Below are 10,186 nucleotides of genomic sequence, written 5' to 3' on the forward strand. Positions count from 1 at the left end.
GTTTTTTTTTATAGGATTACAGGTAGACGCGAGGTATACGTTAATGTATCAGAAATAGGATTTGAATTAACAAAATTAATGATTGATTTTCCGACGCAGTCGGTACAGTTTCGAATGTATAGCTTCGATAAACTGTATATCTGTTTGGGTTGCTCACCCAATGTTGTCATTATGAAACTATAAACAACTGTCATACAAGTGGGGGTTTAGCTAGCTTTAAAACCAGGTTTAAAACTCATGTACCAAATCATGAATATGATAGTTGTTTTCCACTCGTTCTATTGGTTGAAAAAGTCAAACGTTTGATTTTGTCAGTTTTTATGGACTTCCCCCTTTTGAATTTATGTTGGAGTTCGTAATTCTTGTTAATGCTTTTTCGAATTGTTCCCCTTTGACCTTAATGATGCTAAACTATGGTAACATTGTTGGTGTTGTCGCTGATCTGTTCTCGGATTGGACGAAAATGCTGATGTTCGGACTTACGTTTGTATAATATTTTGTGATGTAAGGCAGTATAGATATCTGAGATAAAACTATATTATAACAAAGGTACAATTAATGCATTCTTAATAAATAGGTTTTGACTACAATAGAAAATATTTACCTCCTATTCTGTATGTTTCGCAGGTATTTAGAAACCTTTAACATACAGACCACACAAAAAGATATGCGCACTCTACAAAAAGATACACTAATTTACGGCAAATTATTACCTGTCAAAAGATGTGTTAAAGATCATATCCCTTCGGCATTCGTCCGTTATACGCACCGAAAGTGTTTGCGTCTCTAATTCTTAAAGTTATCATTGACATTTCTTCCCTGTTCTTAAATCATTTTTTATAAAGTTATTTTGAGTTACATTGTATATATTTTATTGTATCTTAGTTTCACTGTCAGCACTTGTACCTGAATATGTTTTTATTAACGGTATATAGGTAAAGAATTGAGAATGGAAACAGTAACCAAGTTTAATTACTTTCAAACAAGAACAGAACACTGAATTTTATAGCTATAAATACGTTACCATCATAAATTCTGAGTGTAACCCCAATTGCGTCATAGGTCAGATGGAAAATCCCGACTAAAAATAAACGTACTCTCACTGGTCCGGACATATACCCCTGTTTGCCCATATTCTCCCATTCAATTTCCATCTGCGACATCGGTCACACGTGCAAATTATTACAGATTCAACAGAGAAGTGTTTAGTTGTTTGTAAAGTTTTTTGAACAGCTTAATTGCTTTTCATATATTGTGTATATTATTGGAAATTTATTCCCTTGTTTAGTTTGAATTTCTAAACAAATTATTTGTGTTTTTTTTACTAAAGTAAATTTTATTATGGACTTTAATTTGAATAGTTCGTACGTAAATATTCCTGGTTCGGACTATCTCCTAGATGGGTCACTACCTTTAAGTCCCCCCCCCCCCCCCCAAACTACCAGTACATTGACCGGAGTTTCGACAACGGTGTCTGGTAATGCTACCTATCCGACCCTTTCACAAGGTTCGGCCATGCATTTGGGGGGGGGGGGGGGGGGGTACCTACGTCAACTTCGGTGACTCATACTTTATCTAGGCCTGTTAATTCATCGGGTACTATTAGTTCTGTCCCAGGTACAGCTATGGGCTTGAACTTGCCAGGTTCTAGACCCCCATTATCCTATTGTGGGTATATGCTTCCCAACTCGGGCACACAACCTTTACCCTCATGGTCTCAGCCACCTTGGCCACAGTATCACCCTTATGGTGGGTTTATGCCAAACCAACCTGGTTTTTGGCCTTATAGGGACAATTTCTATGGTCCCCCTTCTGGGGTAGCTACTGCACCACCTTTAGCTCCTGCTCCACCCGTAGCAGTATCTTTGACTCCTGCAGTAGCTCCTTCTACCACCGTATCTGACTCTCGAGCTCAATCTTCTAGCTCTTCTCATGGTACTCAGGGTTCTGATCGTGCATCATCTTTGGATGGTTTTCAGAAGTTACTTTTGGACTTTGGTGAGTCTTTCAAGGCTGAATTTAGTACTCTATCCAGTCGTATGTCTCTACTGGAGAATAGAGTTTCTTCTCAGCAACCTTCTCCAGCTAAGTCTGTAGAATATGATGAGAGGGAGGATGACGAGCTTTCTGTTTTTCCTGGAGTCATGAAAGGGCTTTCCTCACTGATGAGGATGTTGAAAGTTCTTCTTCTCCCAAAGTATCGAAGACGGCTCCTGAGCCTTCTTGTAAGTCAGCTCAACAACCTCCCACCAAGGAGACTGAGGATCCTCCATCCTTGAAGGATTTTAGGGATAAGGTGTATACCTTGATGAGGGATGAAGCACATATCCCTTTTGCCTCTCCTTCCAAGCCGAAGAAACCTTCTTCAACTTTTGAAGCTTCCTGTGGTATTTCTCAGGATACTGTGACTTCTCACAATTCTTTTCCTGAATCTGGCCATATGGCATTTGCTTTACAATTTATTAATGAAGGTATCGCTAATTCTGCTAGTGAAAAGGTTGCTAATAACAATATCTCTGGATTTGGAATGTCATCCTTTTCTGATCAGGTTAAGTACAAGGATTTTGATATCTTTGATTCTTCACTGGGTAGACTTGTTCCCAGTTGTGACAAATCTATGTCATCTTTATTGGGAAAAAAGCCAGTAGATGGTCTTCGTCTCACTCAACCTGTTTGGTCAAAGACTGAGAATCTCCTTCGAAGTGCTTCTCAAGTTCTTGGCACAGCCGAACATTTTCTAGCTGCAACCGGACATTTGCTTAACAGCGAAGATTCGGTTGTTCCAGCAGAAGTACGATCCTTCTTACTTCAACTGGATAAAGCTCTAGGTTCATCTCAGTTGCTTTTAATGGGTTCTATTGCTAATTGCACCCTATCTAAAAGAGCAGAGTTTCTTGAAAACATTTCTGTTGCTGAGCCTTTGAAAGATTCTTTATTGAAATCTCCACTTACTGACAAGATGTTTGGTTTACCCTTACAGCGGGTTCAAGAGGAACTCAGCAAAAACCCTCCTCCAGTCAAAGTTAGTGTACAAGTTACTAATGGCAAGAGGTCGGTTAATGCTACATCTAGTTCTACTAGTACTTCTGCTTCGGGTGGTCCTCCTTCTTCTGCTAAGAAAAGGAAGAATAACTACGGCAAACCGCAGAACAAACCCCATAACTCCGGAAAAAGCTCAGGTAAGCCTTCTAGTGGTTTTAAGGGTCCCAAGAAACCTGGGTCTAGTACCTAGGTTCTTGCCCCCTCGTACGTTATTGACAGCTTCCCCAGGGAAAAATTTACAAGTTCCTCAAAAATCAATACCAGTAGGGGGGAGGTTAAGTTTTTTCCTAAATCAGTGGAAGAAAATTACCTCAGACTGTTATGTGCTGTCAATAATTCGAGGGGGATTAACACTTCAGTTCAAGAACCCACCTCCTCTGTCTGCAGTTCCGATAAGTTTGTCTCATACTCAAGACCCAGTCAAGTATCAACTTCTATCAGTAGAAGTGGACGCAATGTTACAAAAATCTGCAATAGAGGAGGTGTCGCTCTTAACTCTGTCTCCGAGATTTTATTCCCGTCTTGTTCTGGTTCCAAAGAAGACTGGAGGAATGAGGCCGGTCATAGACCTATCTATTCTGAACAACTTTCTTATTGTTCCCCATTTCAAAATGGAAACCAACAGATCAATCAGGGCTTCAATCCTTCCAGGAATGTGGACTACTTCTCTGGATCTTTCAGATGCTTATTTCCACATTCCCATTTTCCATACTTACAGGAAATACCTTCGCTTCGTTTGGAACAACAAAGTTTTCCAGTTCAAGGCTCTCCCTTTTGGCATGTCTACAGCTCCTTTGGCTTTTACCAAAATCATGCAGGCAGCTATAGCTCACCTACATTCCCTGTCTATTCAGATTCATTCCTACCTGGACGATTCCCTTCTCAAGGAATTTTGCCCAATCAAATTGAGGGTTCAGACAGATTTGGTCATCAATTGTTTTCTGTCCCTAGGCTTCCTAATCTCTTGGAAAAAGTCAGAGATAATTCCTTCACAAGACTTTGTTTTCCTTGGAGAACATTTCCTAACCAGTGTAGGCCTAGTCCTCCCACCAGAGGAAAAATTTACAAAACTATGTCAGAAAATACATTTATTCCTGACGGTTCAATCAGTCACAGCACGTCAATTCTTGCAACTTCTGGGTCTATTGAACTCTCTGGCAGATGTAATTCCATTGGGACGACTTCACATTCGTCCGCTTCAGTTTTATCTGCACAAGTAATGGATTTCAGCTTCACAAGAATTGGAAGCATTGATTCCAATCGCTCAGCCTTTATTTCCACATCTTCAATGGTGGTTAGTACGGGAAAATGTAATGAGGGGCCTATGTCTGTCCCCTCAAGTTCCCAGTCTAACCTTATTCACAGATGCCTCCACCCTCGGTTGGGGAGCATATCTGGAGGGGCTTACAATATCGGGAGTCTGCAATCCAGATCTTTTGGAAGAGCATATCAATGTATTGGAAATGAAAGCAGTTCTGTTTGCACTGAATCATTTCCAAATGTCTCTAAAGAATCAGTCTGTCATTCTGGCCACGGACAACACAACAGTTGTAGCTTATCTCAAGAATCAGGGAGGAACTCATTCACCTTCTCTTTATTAGATAGCCAGAGACATTCTCCTTCTGTGTTTTCAACTCCAGGTTCATCTAGTGGTGAGACATATTGCGGGGCACCTCAATATTCTAGCCGACACTCTATCCAGATCCCTTGCTCCAGTAAACACGGAGTGGGAACTACTTCAAGTAGTTTTCAAAGCTGTGACTCTTCATTGGGGGTCACCTCAGACAGATCTGTTTGCGACCAGTCTCAATCACAAACTTCTAACATTTGTGTCTCCGGTTCCAGATCCAAAATCTTTTGCGGTAGACGCAATGAGCCTATCTTGGAAAGGAATGTTCGGGTACGCCTTCCCTCCTTTCAGGTTTCTCTCCCCGGTACTTCAGAAAATAGCAGGGGGAAAATTGCAAGATCATAGTTATTGATCCAGCATGGCCGAAACAGTCTTGGTTTCCAGACCTTCTGCGCCTTTCATGTGCTTGTCCTCTAGTTCTACCTCTGAGACCAGACCTTCTGTCTCAAATCAAGGGCAAGGTTCTTTATCAAAATCCAGAAAAATTTCATCTACACGCCTGGCTTCTCTCAGGGTTAGCCTCAGAAAGAGAGGTTTTTCTGAAGGAGCAACCAAGCATCTCACAAAGTCTGTCAGAGACTCCACTAGCATTGTCTATGATGCAAAATGGTCAATCTTCTCAGATTGTTGTAGTGAGCGGGAAATTGATCCTTTCCAAGTCACTGTACAACAATTAGCAGACTTTCTAGTTTTTCTTTTTGAATCCAAAGGATTATGTCCCTCTACTATTAAGGGATATAGATCAGCTATTTCAAGAACTATTCATATTTCTGGTGGCCCAGATTTTGGAAACAATGAGCATATTTCTCTTTTGGTTCGTAGTTTTAGTCTTGAAAGACCAAGACAAAAAACTTTAGTTCCTAAGTGGGATCTTGGACTAGTTTTGTCCTTTTTAAAACTTCCTCCTTTTGAACCAGCAGAAACAATAGATTTAAGGTTTCTTTCCTATAAATGCTGTTTTCTTTTAGCTTTGGCTTCTGGACGGAGAAGGAGTGAAATCCATGCCTTCTCTATTTCTGATGCTTGCCTTCGATTTAACAGGGATAAATCTTCTGTTACTCTTTTAACTGATCCTGCTTTTTTGGCAAAGAATCAGATTCCAGATAAGGGTGCAGAACCAGTCGTGATTCCTGCACTCCCTAGCGATTCTATTTCTGTACTTTTATGTCCAGTAAGAATCCTTTCTATTTATCTGGATAGAACGAGTAGTTTACGTTCTGTTTCTAACTCAAGACTCTTTATTCCTATTAAAAAAGGAATCTCAGATCTTTCTGTTAAAACTATTTCTACTTGGATATGCAAATGCATATCTTTAGCTTATGGTTCTTCTAAGGCAGAACTTTTAAATAGTTTTAATGTTAAAGCTCATGATGTTAGGGGTATCTCTACATCCTGGGCTCTGTTTAACAGTGCATCTTTAGAAGAGGTACTGCCTGCAGGTTTCTGGAGAAATGAGAACTCTTTTATATCTCATTACCTTCAATCTATGGCTACTTTTGCCGAGAGTTTATACTCTCTTGGACCTATAGTTTCAGCGCAAAGATTGAACTTTCCTCCTGTTTCTTCTGTTACAGGGGATTCAGCTTTACGTTAGATTCTGTTACTCAGAATTTATAATGGTAACGTATTTATAGCTATAAAATATTCAAATTTTAAAGTAAATTTGGATTTTATTAGATAAATACTTACCATCATAAATTATAGGTCCCACCCACCTCCCCTTCATCCCCTTTCCTTACGTTTCTGTCTTGAGGAAATTGAATGGGAGAATATGGGCAAACAGGGGTATATGTCCGGACCAGTGAGAGTACGTTTATTTTTAGTCGGGATTTTCCATCTGACCTATGACGCAATTGGGGTTACACTCAGAATTTATGATGGTAAGCATTTATCTAATAAAATCCAAATTTACTTTAAAATTTGAATATTTACCATTCAAACTAAAATATTAATAACAAAAATATCAAAAAATAAAAATGTGCTAATCTAAACATATTTATCTAATAGCTGTAAAAAAAATACATAGTTTTCCACAACGAAATGTGAATCGATATATGAATATTTAATGATACAAAATATAATACTTGAAATGAAGATTGTCAAAATATATATAACACAATTAATTACCAGTCAAAAGATGTGTAAAAGATCATATCCCTTCGGCATCCGTCTGTTATACGCGCCGAAAGGGTTTGCGTCTCTCATTCTTATAGTTATCATTGACATTTCTTCCCTATTCTTAAACCGTTTTTTAAGTTGTTTTGTGTTACATTGTATATATTTTATCTTAACTTTTGTATATATTTTATTTCAATTTTACTGCAGGCAGTTGTACTTGAGAAAAAAACTCCATATACCTTTAAAATTTATATTTACGATATATAGGAATAGAATTGATAATGGAAACGGGGAACGTGTCAAAGAGACAACAACCCGACCAATATACGACCGAGATACATGCGAGTGCTCAATTTTCAAAATTGTCAGACTTTTATTTTGACGTCGAATTTAGGGTATTTAAATATGATCAAAAAGACATATTAAGAATTTTTGTTTTTATAAATTTGATCCTGTCTGAAGTCGTCGGATATCTTTTTTAAAGATAGTACTTGTTTAAGTGCATTATCATTCCGAAGTTGATTAGCCGTTTAATGATGTCTATCTCTGGAGTCAACCTGATTCGTCTCATAAAGAATTAAAACGTCTAACATTCTAACATTTAAAAATATCATTTTATACTTGAATGTCAAAAATATAGACAAATCCGCGAAAGGTTTATAAAAAAGTATTATTGGAGAAATCCATCTGCATACACACGTATCAGGTTGTTATCTGTCAGAAATATTAAAGAATTAAATAATTTAGGTATATTTTTAAAATTAGCAGAAAAACTTAGAATTTAATTACATTATAGTTTATTTGTTCTCACATATTGTCTTTATTAAAGTATATCATTCTCTGCTCGTATTTCGTATTTTGTATTATGTATTATATTTTATTTCATGTACACCTTTATATTTATATATTGTGTAACTCAAGAATATTTTAGAATAAAGTATTAATATTAATCACGTGGTTTGGACGCTGCGATATTTGCCTTAACTATCTCTAACATTAGTACTAAACTCAACAATCAGTGGAAACAGCTGGCTAGTGTAATCTAAAGGGCTGGCATTTTGTTTCGTCCAGACAAACGTACGTAGTTTTCAACAAGATTTTAATTAGTTTGCCAGCTGGTTTAGAAAGTAATTAATAGTTAAGATGATTATTCTTCATTATCTGCTCACATAAAATATCAATTTTATCATTTTCTGGTATTTATTAATTTGTTTAATCTACATCCACATCTTATTTCAAATCTTTTAGTGTTATTTTCCTAATGAACAGTTTGGGCAAGCCTGGTTGTATAGACTGGTATCCTGTCGTTTTATCTGTTAGTTTTAGAGGCATGTATGTTGCAAGGGAGAATAAGTCTACTATTTGTAAAGGTCGGATGAAACAGTATAATATGACTGTTTATAAACTGGCCTGAAATAAAATTAGTATTTAGTGTTAATATTCGTACATCACATACAATTATCTTTTTAAGTTTAAATTTGACATGATAACAAGCCGTAATTATTCTTTTATTTTGTCACAGAAATGGCGATCCCAGAAAGTGCAAAGCAGCAAAAGCATTGCAAACAAAAAGGAAATACCTCAAAAAAGGTATCAAAGTTTAATTACTTTCAAACAAAAACAGAACACTGAATTTACCATTCAAACTTAAATACTAATAACAAAAATATCAATAAATGAAATTTGCTAACCGAAACATATTAATCGAATAGTTGTCAAAGAAAATACAAAGTTTTCCACAATGGAATATGAATTGCTGTATAGTTCATAAAGATTGCAAAATATAATCGTTTTCCCCATAGGCGACGATAATAGCATGTATCGAGATACATACGTTAGAAAGTTGATTTTTAGAACAAAACCTTAGAACTCAGAAAAATTATTAGGTCAATATATTGTATTCCAAAACATATCTAGGTTCCATTATTTACTGATCTCCCTTGCCTAATAATTCTTCACCTAAAATTTCGTGCATTGTCAAAGTGTAGAAAAGACTTCTTAGTTCCTTAAGGGCTAAGGAAAATATATTATTTGGCCTCTGGTATAATAAAGAGTACTTAAAGTGTCCAGTAATGAAAAATATCGGCTGCAAAAAGCGACCGATTAGGATAAATAAAGGCAACAGTAGTATACCGCTATTCGAAATTCATAAATCGATTGAGAAAAAACAAATGCGGGTTACAAACCATGCATACAAGCCATACTCTTAATTGTGAATACCAAGTGATCAGGTCCATTTTACCCAATTGTAGGCGCAGATACCAAAGGGAATTTTAAGCTCATAAGTCGGTTTCAATCTGACAACGCCAAGGCTAATAACGAAAATCGATCAAAAGACAAAGAACAGAATACAAAACACAACACAGAAAACTAAAGATGTATCAACACGAACTCCATCAAAAACCGGGGGTGATCTCGGGTGGTCCGGAAGGGTGAGCCGATCCTTCTCCACATGTGGCACCCGTCGTGTTCCTCGTTGAGGAACAAACATAGTTAAATTGATTTCACATTAGAGGAAAAGAGGACAGGATTGTGGTTTCGACAATTGGAACATATCCATCGTCATCTGTGAAATTGTGTAACATTTACGTTCTTCAATATCTCCTCAATTCCATTTTATTTAATAATAGTACAATTAAGACATTTAATTATAATTGTGTTTTTCCCCCATTTTTTGTAGGATAAGTTAATCCAACCAAAGCAAGAAGACATACCTCATTTGTATCAAATTGCAAATGAAAAGAAATAACTAAAAGATAAATAAATAAATATAGATACATCATACTTGTATGATCGTAACAAAAGCAATCTGTTTCTCTTTTTTGTTGTTGAATTGTTCCTTCCTTTCCAGTATATACATGTACACTATACATATATTTCGTCCATTGAAACAACAAAATATCTACGACCAACAAAAAGTTGAGTAATAAATGATAATGATGACAGCATGATAAAAAAAATACGATGAACAGTCCACAAAACATTGCAGAGAAAACTAAAGATTGGGCAACACGAATTCCATTAAATTTGATTCAAACAGATGCCAGGAAAAATCGTATTTGGTGTTTTCACAAGACATGTTAAAGAGGACGGCATTGTAGGTGCGATAAAAGAAACGATTATTTGTGACTCAGATATGGGGTATATTCTGACACGGTTCTGGACCACTTTCCCTTACAATGATTTATACAGGAATACTGGTGATACAGATTGGTCAATATGATATTGTTTGTATTACCTGGTGTTTTAAAATCTATCATCCTTTCTTTTACACCGGATAAGAATTTATCCTTTGCACTAGATTTTGTTTTAAAAAATATAGTGAGTAGTGAAATTAGGATGAGTTTTATTGCATATGATCTATCTGGTCAATGTGTTGAATCTTTTATTAACCAA

At 36.6% G+C, this 10,186-nt stretch overlaps 1 protein-coding gene across 2 annotated transcripts in view; it reads left to right on the forward strand.

Annotated features, from left to right (window-relative positions):
- LOC127737423 (HHIP-like protein 2) overlaps window positions 1-9,597 on the forward strand; it is a 73,633-nt gene extending 64,036 nt beyond the window's left edge. For both annotated transcript variants that reach the window (XM_052248080.1, XM_052248079.1), the window contains exons 8-9: window positions 8,313-8,380; window positions 9,471-9,597. In XM_052248080.1, coding sequence (XP_052104040.1) covers window positions 8,313-8,380; window positions 9,471-9,475 — 73 coding nt within the window. In that variant the 3' untranslated portion in view covers window positions 9,476-9,597. The remainder of the gene's footprint in view (window positions 1-8,312; window positions 8,381-9,470) is intronic.
- The last annotated feature ends 589 nt before the right edge of the window (window positions 9,598-10,186 follow it).

Source organism: Mytilus californianus, unplaced genomic scaffold (genome assembly GCF_021869535.1).
Source record: "Mytilus californianus isolate M0D057914Y unplaced genomic scaffold, xbMytCali1.0.p SCAF_4, whole genome shotgun sequence".
NCBI lineage: Eukaryota > Metazoa > Mollusca > Bivalvia > Mytilida > Mytilidae > Mytilus > Mytilus californianus.